Here is a 20,848-nt window from a genome sequence, read left to right on the forward strand (position 1 = left end):
TTCTAAAATTCCTCTGACTGGGGAGAAAAGAAGTCTTCTCATCACTTTCAAAAAAGGCTTCTTTTCATCAAAAAGAAGTTGTTTTCATCAGATTCATGTTCCAAATTATGAAACACATGTGTGATTTTTGTTAGGACAGCAATAGCTTTTACAGTCCTCTCATGCTCAGCATATACCAAAGTGCTTAAAAAAAGCAGTGACATTAGTATTGATCCTATCTAACTAGACAAACACCCCTACTTTATCTTCCCTAATGATCTGCATTGTATCATGAACTGAATCTGCATGGAAACAACTGGGAACATCTCCAGAAGTTCTACTAATTCTTCAACATGTTACTGGCACAAAATGTGAAGTGGTAGAATTTGATAAGATCACAAAGACTACTGGTTATCATGCTGGCAAACCCTTTTTTTTTTTTTATTTTGTAGTCTGGTTATAGGGCTGGCAGAATCTTACCTGAGCTGAATTCATTTTATTGTGACATACAAGCTTTTGCAGTTTGAACTTTTACTGCATTCTGAATCTTCAGGGTCACCACAAGCCCTTAAACACATTCCTCTGCCTCTGCCCCCTGCAGTGCCAGCTCTCTACCTGGCCTTCACACCTCACACATAGTCCCTCTTCCTTGTCATTTAGCTGAAGTAGACCTGGAAGTTGGGACAGTGACCAAAGTAATTTAGTGGTCTCACTTGCAGATTTGCTGCACCTTTAGAGGAGGAATGTCTTATTGCTAGCCAGTTATCATAGTTCATATTTAACCCGGGAGGTATTAATATAAAATACAATGTCACATAATTGTAATTTATCAATAGCATTCAAACATCATGTGTTTATAAAAAAGATACAGGTATAGAAATGAAAGGAAAATTAATCTAGTTTTGGTAAGGTGTAGCAGAAAGTCTGTCTATTCGATTATCAAGGAAGAAAGGAAAGAAATCCTTTTTTTTGCCCCTATATATCTTGAGGCCTGCTCAGCATTTGTCACCAAGTCTTATTTCTTTTATTGAACTTTATATTCTGTATTAATCCATACATTAAAAAATATACATGGACAGACACCTAAATAGGATGGTTGTATGTAGCACATCACTGACTGCAGACTGAGATTGGACATGACAGCAACTGACTGCTTTGGGTTTGTAAGTGGTTTAGAGTGAGTGATCACCAATCTCTAAGGCACATAATGTCAGTGCTTAATAAACTTTTACGCTAAAAATCCTGTTCAAGAGGCAATCTTTGGACTGAGATCACAAATTAAATGTAAAATGATCTCTTGTCATGACTATGTCCTGAAGTTTTAGCTCCAAATTACAGTGGAATTACACAAAGAAGGCACCAAATGGAAACAGGTTTAGAGAATATATAAAGTGTACAGAATTGCTATGGCTTTTCAGGTTGTTATGGAAACAGAAAAGTGCAGCTTTCATCCCCTGCCCATAATTGATAATGTGGAAATCCAGGGTCTTAATTGCAAAATACAGCCCTCCTTGTCTCTTCCCTCAGCTGTTAACTCTCCAAATGTTTTTCTGTTGGTTTCTTACATTAAAACATCATTGTTAATGATGGATATTTTGTAACTAATCTCAAATGTCTTTTAGCCAACATATCAATTGTAGACATAGACACTAATGAAGAAGAGACTGTAGCAACAACTTCTACAGGCAGCCACTTTGGACTCAACTTAAAAGGGCACGAGAAAATATATTTTGGGGGATTGCCAACTCTGAGAAATCTAAGGTAATGTGGCTCAAACCAATTTCTTTAGTCTTGGTAAGGGAATGTAAATACAATGTATTTATTCTCTGCATTTGCTTCTCAAGTTCACTTGCAGTAAGTGAATGGTGAATTCCCAATGTACCCTGTACTGCCACAGCAGAATAGTGCTTTATTTGCATATGTTTTGTATTTCACACAGCTCACCTTACACACATGCAATGGAAATGAGACTTGCAGAGCAGTGCTTCTTTCTGATTCTGTCCAAGAACCATGATGTAGCTGTATCTTTAAGTATTTGTTTGATGCACAGAATTTGTGACTGCAGATTCAGAGAATTGGCTCAATACCTTCATAAAATTAAGGAAGGACAAATGTTTACTTTGTGCATGAGTAAAAAAATTGACCTACAGACAACTCCACGTGGGATTACTGCTTGATGAGTGTCCATGTTTTTGCATTATCAGTGTCAGTATACTTTAAATATGTATTAAAATATTTTGCTTAAATATTATTTTAAATTATTTGTAGATTTTAGTTCCTGGTCTGCTTAGATAAAATTCCTCCTGTGTTCAGGACTTAAAGAATATGATACGATACTTTTCATATATTTAATGTAAGCAGAATGAAATATTTTCCCTTCAGAAGTCTGATCCTGAATTTCCTACACAAATAAAATTCCCAGTAATTATTTTTTTAATATTGTGTAGTGATATTCACAAATGTTAACTTCAACATAAATAACCTAAAGAAATGGGATAACAGCTACTTGAATTTAGTGACTTTGTTTCATGTCTTTAAATAGACCAAAAAACTTATTTAAAGTTTAAATGAATATTCAGCAGTTTTGCAATGACAAGAACAAGAAAATTCTGTGCTACAATGAACAGATGAGCAACACAGAAACAGGCCCATTAATCTATGTCAGCTTTAACTAAATGGCATAATGAGAGCCTTGAAGTGGTCTTGTGCACAAGGAACTGTTGTGTTTAATCCACAGACTCGTCTGCTGCTAAAAGAATGGACATATTTGTTAATTTATTAGGATAATCGTTGACCTCTGATGTCAAATCACCCAGCAATAAAAAGATCTAAGATCTGTTTTACTCACGAAATAAAACACTATATTATGTAATTGTGAAATCACACCAGTGCATAACAAAACGTCTAGAGCAATTATCTTCCACTTCCTTTGTGGCTGCCCAGAAAATCAGTGTACCACAGCTACTTTGACCTGTGGTAACCGTTCTGCCTACAGCTATGATTTGTCAGTGCCTGAGGCAAGATTAACGCTGTGGTAAATTAGAATCAAAAGTAGTGAAAGGGGGATTAGGGCAAAGCTGAGCTAATGCGAACAATAGACACTGAGGTATCCATGACTTTGTAATTATCAGGTCGTGTCGGTTCTGCCAAATTCTTTTACATGGTTTGCTTCTGCTCATGACCAAATATAGTATCAAGTTACAAAAACCCTCTGATGCGTTAGGTTTTATGGCAGCTCTTTGCGGAGTAAACCAGTTAATTGTTATAGCCTGATAGCATACCTAGAATCCCACCTTTTACTGTATGTTGTTTGTAAATGGTGTACACCTCCTTCCCTGTGAAATGGCTGAACCTTGCTACTAAGTATTAAGTATACTTAATACTAAGTATAAGTACCGTTCTATCACGGAACAACAATACAAGAAGTACCACTTGCTACAATTAACGCCATGTTGTTTTTTCCTTTTCTTGTCTTTATTTCTCTCCCCAGTATGAAGGCAAGGTAAAAACAATCGGATTATCTGCATGACTTGCATGTGTCTAGTTAAAGCGCAGCTTTTAGCGCGGGTGGCACCGCAGCAGCAGCAGCTTGGGCAGTGTTCAGAGCAGCTGCTCCGCTAGGGCTCTTAGTTCATTGTAAGAGCTGAGCATTCTGAGCTGCTCCCGAGTGCTCACCGCCGTCACGTTCCGGCTGTGCACACACCTACACAAGCAGCTTTTGTTTTCCTCTCGCAGCTGCTGCCTCCTTCAGCCGTGTGCTGCCCGTGGCGCTGCGGTGCCCGGGACGCGGATCTCAGCCAGCTGCTGGCTGACCCGGGCGCCGACCGCCGGGATGTAGGGGATGTATAATCCCACGGGAGGTGGGCAGCGCCCTGCTCAGACGCACTGAAGTAGTCACTGAGGAGAGCATGAGAGCACGGTGGAGATTTTTTGTGAAATTTGCCGCTTCTCGTGTTCAGAACAGGAGTATGGGGGGCAGAGAGGGGAGGTCACTTATTTCTGACTGTGGTTTCAGTTTACAGCTATTTGTATGCATCGCTTTTGCTTTAGTATGCTCAGGTATGAAGTGATCTTCGCTGTGTTTTGCAGCCTAATTCCTGGCTTGAATTGGAAAAATACAACTTCACCCCCATACTCCTGCCCTGAACTTTAGAAAGACTATTTTCTCTCAAGCTCCAGAAATTGCTGTTTGTTTTCCTGTAAAACTGGCCTGTTTTCACAAAAAGGAACTTAGAAAAAAATCCGAAAAACAAAGAATTACGGAAGATCTTAGTGAACTTGGACCTTATGTGGTGTATTTTGGAAAGGAAAAAAGAAATAAAAAAAAGAAAAAAGAAGTCTTAAGAAAACATCAAGCAAGTGTTCAGTGTTTGCAAAGAGGTTGAGCCAGACAACCCACGGTGCTCCCTTCCAACCTTACCCACTCTGTGATTCTGTGGTATGGGTTGGGAATTATAACAGCAGCTCTTTTTAACGAGACAGGATGAGGACAGTCTGTCCCTGGACAAGGCAGGAAAAAGGCAGGAAAGGTAGTATCAAGAATGATTTCTGGATGGCAAATATTATGGGCTCCAGTGACGATGATAACAGCAAAACTGTTCTTCTGCTGGGAGATAAATCCATAAAGGAACTGGAGAAGAGATAGGAAAAAAAAAGAAAACTGAAAGGTCAACATAGCTACTTGACTGTAACTAAAGCAGCATATGGATCATTTTAGTAAACCAGATGCTTGCTTTAACTTATGCAGAGAGTACTAATTTGCCAGAGAATACATCACGCTTGCTCGGTTGGCTGTAGTGCAAAGAATGGCTTTCAGTGCCAAAACACGCAGCTGATTAGTATCTGTGCAAATTGGTTTTATTTTGTAATTAATATTCTTTAAAATGTTTTTTCTTTCCTTCCAGGGAACTGAAATGGTTGTTGCTTCCCCCCTTCCCCACCGCACCCCAGTTTTAAGTCCTTATTTATTTCCCAAATTAATTTTTCTCTCTTTGAGCTGTTGATACTATTCAGATACTCTAGTAAACACTCATGGGTAATACTTTTTAGTGAATTAAATTGTGCTTTCTTTTTTCTTTTTGGATTTACTCTCCATGGTATCAATGGCAGGGTTTTTTTCTGAAGTGACTTTATAAGGCTTTTCTTCTGGCAAGCCTGGTTCAGATGTTACCAGCAGTTATGGTCTCACTCTGGTGTACCGGGGCCTGGGAAATCGAACATTTGCAATCAAACGTGATAGTTTTGGTGTTACTTTCAAAGGGTTTCTTATTTCCTCTCATCAGCCGGCTGATGAGTCAAACATGGAACTTGAATTCCATTACAGTATTTTCCTGTTTTGGATGGATAGTCACATTTTGTAACAAACCCAAGTGCTTTGTTTTGTTTAACTGCCTGAAAAAGTCAGATGTATTGCTATGTCCTAAGAAAATATGCAGCAATTTTCATAAGAAAGATACTGGAAATATAAATGTCAGTCCACCTGATTTTATTCCTGAAGTGTGTGGGCCAAAACTTTATTCAAATATTTGTACTCTGCTAAAGTTCTCCTTTCATTGGATCTAGCATGCAAAAAGAGAAATGAAAAATGTCTTCCAGTTAAAATCTCTCCTTACTGTTATGATTTCCTAGCTTACATCTTTCCGCTTTGCCTAAGGAACAACAACTTCCTTATTTCGTAGCTCACTGTGTTTTAACACCAAAGGTGATAATTCTCCTTTATCAAAGGAAAAACACAGAAAACAAAACCACCAACCAAAAACCCTTAAGAAAAGAAAGAAAGAATTGAGAAGGGGACTGTTGTCAGTTGGAGATGAGATGAACCTCTTGTTACAACTTTGAGTGATGCAAGGAAGAGTGCAATGTGCGCTGATAGATTGTAGAAGGCAACACAAATTCAAGTGTATGTGTGCAGTAAAAATAAAAATAAAGCATCTGTGCCACTGAAAGTGTACATATGTGTGTCTGGCTGACTGTTCTCCCTAAACTCTATTTTTGAAAACACATTGTACTTCTAAATGTTTTTTAGGCCTGAAGTGAACTTAGAGAAATACACAGGTTGCCTCAAAGACATTGAAATTTCAAGGACACCCTATAACATATTGAGCAGTCCTGACTTTGTTGGTCTAACCAAAGGATGCACACTAGAGGTTAGTCTGATTTCCATGTATTTTGGCCTTAATGTTTATAAGTGTTTTCTGGTTTCTAATTTTATGGCATAGTAGATTAATTGTATGTAGTATATTCCTTGGGATGGGAATCTAACCTTAAAATCAAGAGTAGCATTTAAGAGAAAGAAAGATGAGTAAGTCTGATCAGCAAGTAGACCAATTTTTCAGGTCCTGCCTTCTTGGAGAGTGTCCCTGGCCAATTGTGATATCCCTACCTCTAAAGGATAGGATTTTCTGAACTGCTTAGCAGTGGTTTAGCTTTGTTTCAGCTGACTAAAATGGTAATTACTGACATTAATGGAGGTAGGCATTGACAACACTGCAAAAATTAAAAAAAAATCTGATGCACATAAAACACGTTGATTTAATTTTTTTTAATTGTTATTATAAAGTCATTCACTATATAAAACCTCAGGTATGAATACTTACTGTCATGAGCTGGAAGGAACATTTCTTACTGATCACTAAGAATGTGCAAAATTGGTGTTATTTTAGCTTTAAATGCATCTGTTTTCAGTTGTTGATGCTTGCAATTAACAGCCTTTCAGTGTATATAGATTTCAAGGAATCTGATGTGAAATTTGGGAGAGAATTTAGTAATTTTCCATGGAAAAGAATTTTATACAAAAAAATACTTCCACTGACATTTGTGTCCCAATAAATAGTTTTTATTTCTTCCCTAGAAATCTCTACTATTTAAGATAGTTTTGCTAGGAGGTGGAAGATATCCATTAGATACCATATATACCATATATCTCACAGATACCATATATACCATATATCTGATATTTCATATCAGATGCCATTACAATAAATCCAAATGAGTTGTTGTTAATCCGATGCGCTCCAAATATTTTTTTCCTACAAAACATTAAAACTTTACTTTGAACAGCAACTGGAACTTGGCTGGGCCAAAATAAAGACAAGGGCCCTATTTTGCTGAGTTTATCCATTGCACCTTTGGCCTTGATCAGAGCAAAAAGTACACAACAGTAGGACTCTCAAATGGGATATTAGACCAGATTTTTTATGAGATCCATATTTTCAAGTTTGTGGTAAAGCTAAATTGTAAACAAGCAGATTTTTCAAATGCTTTTAAATCTTACAAATTTGGCTTCAGGAAAAATTAGATAGAGAGGTATATATTTGTTTTGATTTATAGTATATTCTTTCTGAAACAGGAAAGGGTAGTTGTGTTCATTTTCTTTTGTTGCTATGAATCTTAGGAAATACTTTGCCTTTCCCATTATTTTTTAACACTTGAGGTTTCACTTTCAGAGTATGAAATCTAATTGGATTAACCCTTTTCTTGGGGAAATAAAATATTCTAATTTTACAAAAGAAGATGTAGGAAAATTAAAAAGGAGTGAAAAAAACTAAAGGATAAAGACTGGGTATGTGTTCAATCATTTAGATGTCCTTAGATTTCAGAGAAAGGTGGGCACCACCAGCAATGATTTTATCTGGCATAATTTTTTATTTCTTGACCTGGAAACAGTTCTGCTGTACTGCAAAAATGGCAAACTACTTTCGAAAAAGTCGCTGTTTCTATAGATTGGTCTTCCACATCTGGAAGAATATATGAGTTGGCAGCGATGACAGAAAATCTTTGGGAGTATGCACTGAATTATTATTTGATGACATATTCTACTCTTTAAATTGTGTTAATGGCTACCAGTGTCTGACGAGTTGGGCCATATGCAACAAGTGCTTCATTTACGACTCTGAGTAACCAAGAAAGCAGTGGTGCTTAATGAAGTAATGAAGATTAATGAAAAGTATTCTCTCAGCACATCTGACAAATAATAGTTTACGTTCATATCGGGTTTTATTACCTATTGTATAGATTTAAAAGCAAGCTCCAACTGTATTAACTCAATGGAAAGTACATACATAAAATAAAAACAACGTTGAGCAGTTATTTTTAATCCAAGAGGGTATATTGACATAAAACTGGAGCTTTGCCTTCCTGTAAGACAGAATTCCACAAATACCATAATGATGCCAGATGTAAACAGATAATCTAAAAGTGTTTGCAGAACACTTTGAGGAATAAATTGCTAAGTGTTTCTTATTACTTTCCATCTTTTCACACTAGTTGTATTTACATAGTTTATTATTTTAGTTCAGAAATCTTCCTGTGCATTCATAATGTTGCTTTTAATTCTACTAATGCACTTTTCTGTCCTTTCCTTCCTACAGAACATTCACACAGTCAGCTTCTCCAAGCCAGGTTTTGTGGAACTGCAGCCAGTCTCCTTTGATGTGGGCACAGAAATCAATCTCTCCTTCAGCACCAGGAATGAGTCTGGGATCATCTTGTTTGGCACAAGTGGCACTATTATTCCCCCCAGGAGAAAGCGCAGGCACTCTGCAAGGAAAGCTGCTCCCCTGAAGAGAAAGCGCAGGCAGACAGGACATGTAAGAGATTTAAAAAAAAAATAAAGATTAAATATTTTAAAATATTAAAAAAAAACCCCACAGTTCTACTGAACTGCCAGAGTTTGTTTCAAGACACTGACAGATGTTTATGCTTAAGTTAAAATTCAGGTACTTGGAATAAATTATTTCTAGTGTCATCCTTCATCTGATGAAGAATCTAATAGAAGCTCAGAATTGGTTTTTTTGTCTTGGAGAAATTGTTTCTCTTACAGATTTACAGTCATGTATCCATTGCTTGTTGCTAAGCAGCAGATTTCTATTATATTCCGTGTTGGGTTTTTTTAACCAAACCCAAATATTAGAAAATACTACCCAAATATTAGAAAATCCTGTTCTTCACTCATTTTGAGGACTGCTTATGCACTATTAATACTTGGAAACTCTCTCAGTCCTGCTCATAGAGACATAAATGAGTATCATTCTAATTTCCCTAAGACGAAAAGAAAAAAAAAGGTGGTGAACACAGAGAAATGGTTAGAAATTATTCAAGCCTTGATTAAATCTGGATTAAAATCCTGACAGACAGGCACACTACAACAGCAATAAAGAGATTGTGTTGATGCATTCTTTGTTCAGGACTTCTGGGAAGTGATATTTCATTATTCTCCTTTTTGGCTGTTTTGGAAGAGAGCTCTTGGTGACCTAGAGTAACACACTCCAGGGACAGCACATTGTAATGGCTCACCTGGATGACATTATCTTCAGGTTAGGGGCTCCTTCATCATTTCCCAGCTCTTCAGGTCACAGAGGTGAATATGACTTCTTATTGCTATATTAACTGAAGTTTAGATCCTGAAATCTGCTACAGTATGATACTGGTGCTGGAGTAACCACTGGCATGATTTGCCAGCCCTCCAAACACAGAACTCAAGCTGAGATCAAGGGGCTTGATGAGTTTAAGAGCAGGTCCTTTAATGTCATAAATGAGAAGAATTGTAGGTTACAAGTCCCCGTCCTTCCCTGAAAATAGATAGAGAGTTAAATCTTCAGTTGACATTTTCCATTATAACCACATTTTACCCCTTCCTCATTATAAAAATGCTGGAGTCTGAAGCAGAAGCAGCAGAACTGAAAGAGCAGTGTCTTGTCCACAGTGAGCACATTAACAGCCAGTGTAAGACAATAAAACATACACATTAATGTAAAACTAAGTGAAATCATTTATTTCCAAATGTAACTTATCTCTTCAATCCAACATGTACCTTGCAGGCCTACTATGCCGTGTTCCTGAACCGAGGTCGGCTGGAAGTGCACGTCTCCACCGGGATCCGGGATCCGCACAGGATCACTGTCAGACCCGAAGCTGGCGAGTTCCACGACGGCAGAGCACATTCCATCCGGCTAGAGCGAGCTGGAGGGTAACAAATACCTACAAGTGCTACAGGCCACACAGCACAGCTAATCCAACAAAGCAAATGTGTTCATGGCTTTGGCAATCCATGTAAATGCTTCTTCTGAGACAAAAAATAATTTATTTCATTCCGTCATTATCCAGAAATTCTTAGAAATAAGTTTGACAATCGTTATTGTTCTGAAGAGCTGGGTTTACATGCTTTTGTAGGCTACCAGCCTGTTTCTCCAGACTTGTGTTTGCCTGAAATGGCATCTTTAATCTTCTGATTCTGCCATGGTGCAATAAATCTCCTTTTCAGGACATATAAAAAAATATAATTTTCAAAGGGTTCAAACTGCAACAGCAGAGCAGCCTGTAGGCTTTTTGAGATGCCATGTGCTGGACACAGTGGTGCCCAGCTAAATATGGCAAAACAATGAAAACACAGTCCCACTTTTCTCATTGGAAAGGCCATCACAGACCTTTTCAGACCATGTTGTTTTACGTTGAATTTTGCTTAAATTCCTTTGCCCTTTTTCAGACATTTTAAAACTTTCTCATTACACTTCACCATTCAGAAAATTATTAGAAACAGCACTACTCTAGTGTGTAGGACTCAGGCAGCCAATAATATTTATGGCCTGGAATAGCCCTTGTTCCAAGCAGGGTTTATTATGGACATTTGAACACACGAATGTGTATTTTCTGTACAGGCATTTGTTGGATTAGTGCACTCTGCACAATGTTCTGTGTTGTTGAAAGAAATCAGGAAGAAGATGTGACATCCAGCATGTTACAAAAGGCACTTATCCACTTCACCCTCTTACCCCCACAACAATGCAGCTTTCTTGACCAACCATTCCTGTCTAGTCCCCAGGTGCCCTTCTGTCCTCTCTGTAGTTTGCTTTCCTTTCTGTATAATTTTCTGACTGAATTTCTATTGTATTGCTAAAAAACCTCTCACAAATAATGCCTCCAGTCAATAAGACTCCTCTACTTCAGTGACTAGGTCAAAGTCAAACTGTAAATGCTTTGGGAAAACATAGTTTTTTAGGAAATGGATGACTGCATTTTGTGATACATTTTGTGTCACTGTGACAGAACACTAATATGCGGATTATAATAAAAAGCTCTAAGCAACAAAGTAAATTATTTTATGCAGTGCTGTAGCCAGTACAGTTAGCTTGACCTTACGAGGGTGCATGTGAGAGTACATCAAGGCAAAATTGCTGTACAATGCTATCCAGTGATGGTGTTTGTTCACATGAGACCTCTGTGTTTTCAAAGTAGCTTTGTTACAAAACAAATGCCTGAACTCTGAAGTTTTTGTAGCCTGAAATGTATATGAAAAGACATAAATTATTATTAACCCTTCCTCTGCTCATCATGATCTCAAGCTTTAATTTTTTTAATGTTTTCTGTGAAAACTCTGCAGAGAGATAATTGTCCATATAATTATGAAAAATTATATTGTTGAAGACTAATGTACATCACTGCAGGCTGATTTTGGGTCAAATCTGCTTGGACCCAAAATGTTTATGATGATTAACCATGGCTAAAATGCAGCAGCAAAAAGGATAACTTGAGTCTTGACAATCAGACTTCCCTACAATTCCTCTGAAGGCAGAGAAGGAAAATGTCCTCTCTGGGACACTTCATGGAACTTAAATTAGTCTTTTTCTCTGAAATGCCTCCAGAGAAATCTCCCTCCTTCTATTTCCACTGCCAAAGGAACTGGTAGATATCATAGGGATTGTCCTGAAAGATAAGTCTTTTAATAACTGCTTTCTCTAACTCTTTGAAAAATTAATCACATTTCTTGCTCTGCAGCTTTCCAAACCAAATTAATTCATCCAAAACTATGAGGAAACTGGACAATTTAGACACAGTACAGCACTTAAATAATTCAGGTGCTTAAGTCACTGTCCATTTCTGTCTAGGATGTGTGTAAATAACAAAGCCAAGCATTTTGTATTTGAAAACAGGTCTCTTTTCAATAAGCATTTTCAATATTAAGTTGCTTGCATTTGTAATTATAGTTAAGAAAGAATATCAGAGTTCAGTATAATTTTGCAGTTGACAAAAGGGAATTTATTTGCCAGAGACTGATTAGTCAGCCAGTGGTGCTGCAGAGACTCCTACCTTCCTCTCTTCAGCCTTAACAGTAACCATGGGACTGCTTTGTCTTTTGCTTGTGCCATGTGAAATACCCATTGGAATGAATTATAGCACCTGTATTGGTACATTGTGAACAATCAGCAGTTTTCTTCCTCCTCTGCCACCTCCCCCAGAAGAAGCTATGAGATCTTTTAAAAGTGTGCTGTATGTCTGCCATTGATCCTGCAGTCAGAGCAGTCTGGTTGTGCCCCAGCAAGAGGATAATAAGGAAATAGGGAGTCCAAAGAAAATGTGACCCCATGCTGTTCCCATCCTGCTGAGGTCTAGATGATTATATCTACCATCACAGTACAGCCAGCTCAGCCCTTACTGTGTCTGTATTGCCACACCACAAACCATTTCTTCTTATGCAGCCACAGTCTGACATTATCACCCCTACACAGCACAGTTTTGCCAGGCTTTGTCAAACAACTACCAAGGAGGCACAGCAGCAGCTGAAACCCTTCTAGTGGTTAATATACATTTAATGTGAGCTGCCAATTACATACTTTGAGTTGCTCATTGTTACAGCTGGTGTAGGAGTAAACAGGTCTTACAAGGGGGTGATTTCAATATAAGCAATAACCATCGTAAAATATATATTTCTTTGCTTTCAAATCTTTTCCACAGGATGTTCAGTGTTCAAGTCGATGAAGACAAAGTCCAGACTCAGAGATTGCCATCAGACCTGCCCATCTCTGTTAAGAAACTCTTTGTAGGGGGTACATCTTCTCAGTTTCACACTGCACCTCTCAGAAGCATACCACCATTTGAGGGCTGTATATGGAATCTTGTCATTAATGCCACGTAAGTCTCAATGATGCCAAAAATGTCCAGTTAATGAGATCTGGTTGAACTGCCTTGGAAAGTTTATTTTTGCAACTAATCATACTAGCAGCAAATCCTAGAATATGACCTGTTTTCTTTATATGCCATTCCTTATTTTTTTGTCTACAGTATATGCTCCATAGGCTATGCCATTAATGAGCTGTTTTACAGACAAGCCAACACTGTCTGTTTATCCATGAAATCACAGAAATTCAGCAGTAACGCTGCAGTAAGATGTACGTCAGCAATAGGTATTTATGGTGTACTATAACACTTTATTTTAGGTAAGGGTGACTTCCAAGAGAAGTCAAAATTCTGAGAACCACCATGGGAATAAATTTACTTTGTGGAAAGTGCAGTAATCTGGAAGGAGCATTTGAGTAAAAGGAAAGGCAATGGTGAATAAAATAAAACCTCTATAAAAAGTTTCCATCTAAATCTTTCTTTCACATATCTGATGTACCTAAATTAGGATTTTATCACTCCACATCAGAGTAAATGGCTTCTCTGTAATACCATTGAAACTACATAGGCCTGTGAATTTTGCCAAAGAGGATGCCTGTCTCTCTGCACTGACTGTAGGAAGAAAAGCCAATGGTCACTATCACCTCTAGTTTAAGTGTCTTGCTTCTGTACCTGTACCTACCTGTACAGGGCAGGATGAGTCCTGGCTTTTGTGTCCTGTGAAGTGAAATTACACTGCAGCATATAGTTGTTTTTTATAAATAGGTAGTAAAAAGGCAGAAAATATAATTACAGACATCGCTCTTCTTGTGTGTTCTCAGCCCCATGGACTTTGCTCAGCCTGTGTCCTTTGAAAATGCGGATATTGGCCGATGTCCCACACTAGAACCAGAAGTTAGGCCAACTGAGGATGAAGATAAACCTACTCGTGCAACAGTTCTGGTCCAACCTGAACCAGACACTAATGGGGAGAAAGAAGGGCCAAGAACCCCTCCTGCTTCTCCTCCTCCTCCAACACCGTCTCTATCGTCAGCACTTGTAAGTTTAAATCACTACAGTCAGGTAGAGTTTGAAAAGTTTTTTTCCCAGACAAAATTGAAAAGCTATTCATCAAGAATAATGAAGCACTTTGCCACAAAAATAGTGACAATTCAGCATAATACTGTAAATGGAACACTATGTTGCAGGTCAGTAAAACCTGTGGATAATGGAAAACTGGCTGATATCATTTGCTTGGATTATCACAACAGTAATTTCAAGAACAATATAGCTTTAAAATATCTTTGGCTTGCATGCTCAGCCGTAAACCCTTACACTTCAGGGTGTAAGCCAAGCAATATTTGCTTGGGGTTGGAAGGGAGATTTTCCCATGGGAAATCCATTTCATTATGATATTTCTTGTGCTGGTCTCTGATGCACATGATAGCAGTCATGTCAATGACGTGGTGAAGAAAAAGATAAACCAGGAGGCCTATTCAATATGGCAATTCCTCCACTGCTATTTTATAACTTCAGTCAGGAGAATTACAAAATGAAACCCCAGTCACTGCTAAATTGAGCTCAACTGTTGTTACCAGAAATAAATAGTGAGATAGTGGCAAGCAGTCTTACACAACAAAATTTAAGGAAGAAACTCCTCTCACAAGTGTAGTAGTTTTATAAGCTGATGGAACATTTTACTGTTCACAAACATATGTTTACACATCTGAATATTAAAATGAATTATACATACACCAGAGGATATTTTTGAAAAATATTTGTATTTTGTTAGACCTGAATACAACCAACAGGTTTATGCAGGCTATGTATAGTTTAGTATGAGTGAGTTTCAAAATGATGTGAAAAGACTGCACATTCCCCAGTTAGGAACCTGTTTGCATTATTGGAATTTACACTTCAGTAGTAATGAGATGGTTTCAAGAAGAACCTGAATTCTGTTTGAGATACATGACCACCTTTGTTGGCCAGTATATATGGCACAGCTTTATCTAGAAAGACTTATCAGGTATTACTGAAATCTCCACATCACATGCATGGAAATGGGAGCCTTGGGCTCAAGGCAGGCAAGCTCCATCTCAGTTATTACCGTGCCCCGAGCCCCACAGTTACAGACTCCAACCTCTCAATGCTCTGGGCAGCGGCTGTGACTCGTTCCCACAAGGTGGAGTAGTTGTAGCACCAGGGCTCCCATGCAGCTTTTGTGTTTGGAATTCAAAGAAAAATTGCAGTACAGTAAGGCTACTATAGAAAGATAAGGAACCAGGCAACAAGGTAAAAGGGATTATCCAGTTTAATGCTCACTGTTGTGAAGGAATGCAGTTCTTCTTAAAAACAAATCTGTTGTCCTTAAAAACAAATAAAGAAACAAACCACAGAAGAGCATGAAAGAGTAAGTGCACACTTCCTAAGACTATAAACACTAGCTTTTAAAACAGCAAAATGGAGAGGAATAGATCTACTCATTAATATCAGAAGCTAGTCCCATTCCAACTAGGTGAGTTTTGTATATCACGTATCTAGAGCAGTGATAATTTGAAACAGGAATTCTAAATAAAACACCATTACTCCCCTTCTCTCTTGGAAATAATGAAACTGTTTTAGTATGCTGAAGGCTTGAAGCTATTTTAAATAAGGCAAGCTTTTGGATAGCTGTTACATTCATATTAGTGAGTTCTTCAAAGTATTTTTAAGGGGACTGTTGCAAAAAAGTAGCTACAGCCTGGTAATGAGGTTACACTCATGGGGTGGTACTTGTAGGACAGTAAATTATACAGAATCTCAGTGTACGAGGACTGCATATGGAAAATGTACAGCAGAAAAAAATATTTTCACATAGGAGGCTTAAATAACTTATATGCTCTATTTGAGTACTTTTAGGACCTTTTTGATCTACATGCATCCATCTGCATGTAAAAGGGGAGGGCAGTTGAATCCCAAATGGGGGAAAAACCTACCCTGTACTAAACGCAAGACAAGATCCATGAGCAGGACAGTTGGGAAATACACCAGCCACCAGTCTGCTGCTGCTTGCTGTGAATGCCAGTGTTCCTCAACACTGGGTAACTGCTGCTTCTGCCTCACGTTGTTCCCTGCTCCTCAGGGCTCGCTTGCTGCTGACACGAAGAGCGCCAGCCTTTCTTCTGCCTTTGGCTCCGTGATGGTACTGCCCACTTCTGATCCATGCATTTCTGCCCTTTGTTATTAACAGCATCCAGTGAACTGTGGGGACTGCTTCAGTGCTTTTTCTACTAATTGCTTTCTTTGTAATTACTAATACAGCAAATGAGAATGTGGAGAATGTGTGACAGTCCACCAGTGGCCTTTTCTGCTCTTCATTTCCACTGCCATACACACTGAGCTTCTTGACCTACCAGTCAAGTCCCTGACATCTTACAAGACTGAAGTAAAGTGCAGCTCACAAGTTCAGTCTCTCATGTAATGTGGGAGATTATTAAGCAGCCAGGACACATTAAGGCCATTACTCAAAAAGCAAAGCTGAGATATTTTAATACAGACTGGTGACCCGTGCTTAGGGCACAGTCTGGTGAAAGCTGTAAAGCTGGCTGTCCTTAGATAAAACAAAAGCAGACGCAGGCTTGTGAATAAAATATGGATTTTTTTATACATGCCCTACTGGTTTTGTTTTTCCTTTTGCTGACTTTTCATGATGAATGTTTACTATTATAAGTAGTTATTAGCAAACAATCACTGTATGCTATGATTCCAGCCACCATGGTGTGTTGGATACTCTCCCACACTCCTTGCCCTTTCTAACAGTCACCCTGCTGGAATGAAGAAAAACTGCAGTGTTTACTGGTGCTGGGGAGCAGCTTGTGTTAGGGTCAGACCCTTTACTAACATATACCAGCCTAGGATTAAATTTACTGTCAGAATATTTTCTTTTGCCGTGTAAAAGTGTGCCAGAGAAAGGTGTGTGTATGTATTTTCCAATTCTTTCCAGTACCAGTTGTTATTCCCTATCTTTAAATTTTAGCAAGCTCAAATGTAATTGAAGGTATTATATGCATGGTATTGTCATTAGCTTAGTTGTTAGACTTCTAGATAAGCCTGGAAAGCTTAAAATAATTCAAAATTTTACCCTGCACTATGGGAATATGATTTATTTTTTAATTGTTGATGATCACTGGAAGACTGGTATTATACATTCATAACCCGGCTTGGTCCTGGTGAATTTTCCTTGTTTTTTTCCTCCATTGCATATTGATGTATCAATTGTTCTTGTCATAATGCATGGTGTTCTACTCTGTCGTATCCAAACCAGAACATTTATTATGCAAAACTGTATTTTAGAGGTGTTCTATACTGTTGTGAACATCTTTGTGATTTGTGAAAGAAAAAAAATATTACTGAAAAACTGAGTGAGAGAGGGGAAATAAATTTCCTCTTTGCAGTTGAAATCTCAGGGCTTAAGTCACTCATGACATTTTTGAAATATTTCAGAGAAAGAACTCTGTCAGCAAACCACTGCACCTTGTGCTTTGCAGGCCCCTGCTGAGTCAGGGCTCAAATAAGAGACTGTCACCAATCCAAAATGATAGCAGCCACAGAGCTTAAAAACAGAGCTTGCAGCTATCAAAGTTTGTTTCTTTCCCAGCGGTATTGTCCAATATTTTGTTGTATTTTGTTGAGTTAGATCCTATGAGTAGTTTCCTCACAATACTCTCAGTGGGAGGCAAAAGCCAGACATGAGTAGAAGCTGGTAATTACCATGGTCTCACATTGCCCCAGGCACTCCTATACAAGAGCTTTAGGATCAGAGATTGAAAGACCTGGTGAAATTAAAACGAGAAAATTATAGTGGGCAGAAGATATTTTACTTTGCATTGTTGCACCACTTGAAGATTAATAGAAGTGGAACGACAGGGAGGGGTTTGTTTCTTTACAAGCTGAGTAATGTCTCTACATTAGACAGCTGGGGGATTTCAACAGCTGTTATATCTATCCATCAGTTATTCGGATTCCCTGATTGTTTGTGGGGGCCTTCCAACTGCACAGGGGAAAACAACAGCACATTAAGAAAAGAATACAGTTGTAAAACAATATAAAGACATAAAATGAAGGACTCATTGACAGCTGCAGGATCTGAAACTACTTTTAACTCATTATTTTTAAGGTGACTGGATTTCAAGTTGACAACAAAGCATCCCTTTAAAACTTAAATCTTGTTTCATTTCTGTAAAAGGGCATCCTACTGTGTAAAACTCAGTTACATGAGCTAAGAGTACACTGAACTGCCTGGAAATCACTTAAGATTCTTGTAAATGTCCACGGGTGAAAGCATGAAAGCAGCAATATTCATATATTACTTTTATTTGCTTTTACAGCTATCTTAATGAGCTCTGCTTTTATACCAAGTTCCTGTCAGACTGGTTTATAACTTTAGCCGGTGTGATGAGACATCAGCCCACTGGAATTTTGCAGGGCCAGTCTTTAGACTAGGTACAATAGTCTCAGTCCTGAGCAGCTGGGAGACTCCCAGCACATGCACAGCTGAGACAGACACAAAATGTGGAGTTTGCATGATTGTTATGTATTTTGCAGGATTCCTGTGCTGCTGACACAGAACCAGATATTTTAGAAGGTGGCAAACAGTTTGGTCTTTCAAGGAACAGCCACATTGCAGTTGCATTTGATGACACCAAAGTGAAAAACAGGTATGTTGTTTGTTTCAGTAATGAGTCTTGATGGAATAGTGTCAAAATAAAATGTCCCTCCTAATTCTCTCAAAGGTATCTCCCAAAACTGTGGACATAATCTGAAAAGATCACATGCCAAGACTAATTAATTTCATTAAGCAAACCTAAAAAAGCATTAAGGTATAAAATCTAGGCAATGAAATGCCCACCTAAGTAGCTCTCATGGAAACAATTTACCTCTTTGTTTGTAAAGGTTTGGGCACACACAGGTCCCAGACTGATTTCCTAAAAACCAGAGTAATGGAATCAGGTTGTGTAACTGACTTGAAAGATGGCTTTTTCAGAGGGAAGTTTTTTGTTCAGTAACTGTATAATTTCTTTTAATAAGGAATTTGTTTTCCCTTTCGTCCAATAGTTAAGATCAATCTTGCACAGTAAAAAGGAAAAATGATATTGCTACCCTGAAGTATAGCACTATATACAAATAGCTGTTGACATTTTTTTCAAAGAGAATTTGTGAAGATAGAATTTGTTAGTTTTTTGGTGGGTGGTTTTTTTTGGGTTTTTTTTTGGTTTTTTTTTTTTTTTGTTTGTTCTGCAGGCACATGGTCATTAACAAATGTGCCATGACACATCACTAAGCAATTTTGCTGCTTATAGTTTCCAAATCCATTAGCCCCACGCTTATTTATCCCTAAAAAGATGTTGTACCACATATGCTAATTTTAGAAAACTAGGAATGGTCCTGGACTGATCATTTTCATGCAATGATTTTTCATTTATATTATCAGCTGCTTTCAGGTACTGACTTTGCAGCTCAGCTTGAGCAAAGTTAGTGATGTGTTGCCAGTGCAACTTTAGCATTAGAAAATCTAAATAATTTCTTCACAGGTTCTTTGCTGTTGAGTAGGTTCTCAACATTACCATTCTGTCCAAGGGGTCATTAGGTTTGCTCAGACACAGCCTCATTTTCTCTTGGGAAAGATCAGAATAAATGTTTTATATCCTCATTGTAAACTCTTCTGTCTGCAGCTTTAAAAGTTTTGCAACCTGTCTTCAGGCAATACAACTCATTAGAAACTCAACATTTGCCAGCTGTCACTACAGCTCTCTCCTCTTTGTAAGCATTATGCGTGTGGATGATGGATAACGCTGCTGGAATTTTACAAGTGCTGGGATTTTTTAGCTGCTACAGCTGCAGCTGAGAATTGCATCTTGAAATTCTATGCCAAGATTGTAGTTTTGTATCTCCATAGCAAAGAAGCTAATGAATGCTCACATGTCAGGGATCAGATAGGTGTGAAATGTAATTTGCATAAAACCAGATTATTTTCCTTTAATTCTAATGGACAAGTAAAATTGGCCACTAGCAGTATAAAATTTTTTTAGAAAAAACACAAAAAGGTGAAGCAGATGAATTTGCTTGGAGCCTGACTCCAAGTATCTTTTCCATTTTTACTGTTTCCTGTTTGTTTGATTTCTAGGCTTACAATTGAATTTGAAGTCCGAACAACAGCCGATTCTGGCTTGCTGTTTTATATGGCCCGCATCAACCACGCTGATTTTGCTACAGTTCAGATAAAGAATGGTCTGCCTTACTTTAGTTATGATCTGGGGAGTGGAAACACCAGCACAATGATTTCCAGCAAAATAAATGATGGCCAATGGCACCAGGTATAATAGTGTCTATTTCTAAATTATTCTTTGTAATGGTAAGAGTGAACTTTGTTTTGCCTTGAGATATTTGCAAAATGTAGTCCACACAAGCCAAACTTTACAACTAGTATTTTCTGGGGAAAAAAGAAAATAATCTAGCAAAAAATTTTGTCAGATGCAGTGGTACAGAGAAATTTATCCTTCAGGAAACACATATTTCTGAACATATTTAAAATATGTGCCATGTAGTAAGGAACTACAGAAAATGTTCCTTCTTGCTTAATAGGGCTCATGTGAGTATCAGCTCATGATGATGGAATACATCATTAAAACCATTTTTTTCTACATTAATAATGTCATTGTTAAGGCAGATTGCTGAGAACAAAGAAAAAAAAAGTAACATGTAAGTAAACCTTCCCTGGATTATTAATTCAGTAGGGAATAAATATGATATTCATGAATTTATTTGGCAGCATCTTCTGTGACTTTATGAGGGAGCATTATATGCAATGCCTGTGGCACTTGGATGCTAAGAGAGGGAATGATATCACAGCTATGAAATGTAATATTTACTGGGCCAAGGACAACAGACACACAGTATATTCATTAGGTGACATGCTGGAAGGCACCATTCAAGACAGAGAAGCAAAGTATATGTGTAACTG

General features: G+C 38.0%; 1 protein-coding gene across 1 annotated transcript in view; it reads left to right on the forward strand.

Moving 5' to 3' along the window:
* Window positions 1–20,848, forward strand: part of LAMA2 (laminin subunit alpha 2) — a 254,316-nt gene that overhangs the window by 224,762 nt on the left and 8,706 nt on the right. The window contains exons 52-60 of the mRNA XM_031066728.1: window positions 1,602–1,740; window positions 6,005–6,125; window positions 8,349–8,567; window positions 9,798–9,946; window positions 12,709–12,885; window positions 13,692–13,908; window positions 15,971–16,030; window positions 18,433–18,545; window positions 20,012–20,201. Coding sequence (XP_030922588.1) covers window positions 1,602–1,740; window positions 6,005–6,125; window positions 8,349–8,567; window positions 9,798–9,946; window positions 12,709–12,885; window positions 13,692–13,908; window positions 15,971–16,030; window positions 18,433–18,545; window positions 20,012–20,201 — 1,385 coding nt within the window. The remainder of the gene's footprint in view (window positions 1–1,601; window positions 1,741–6,004; window positions 6,126–8,348; window positions 8,568–9,797; window positions 9,947–12,708; window positions 12,886–13,691; window positions 13,909–15,970; window positions 16,031–18,432; window positions 18,546–20,011; window positions 20,202–20,848) is intronic.

The sequence above is a fragment of the Geospiza fortis genome, unplaced genomic scaffold (assembly GCF_000277835.1).
Source record: "Geospiza fortis unplaced genomic scaffold, GeoFor_1.0 scaffold98, whole genome shotgun sequence".
Lineage (NCBI taxonomy): Eukaryota > Metazoa > Chordata > Aves > Passeriformes > Thraupidae > Geospiza > Geospiza fortis.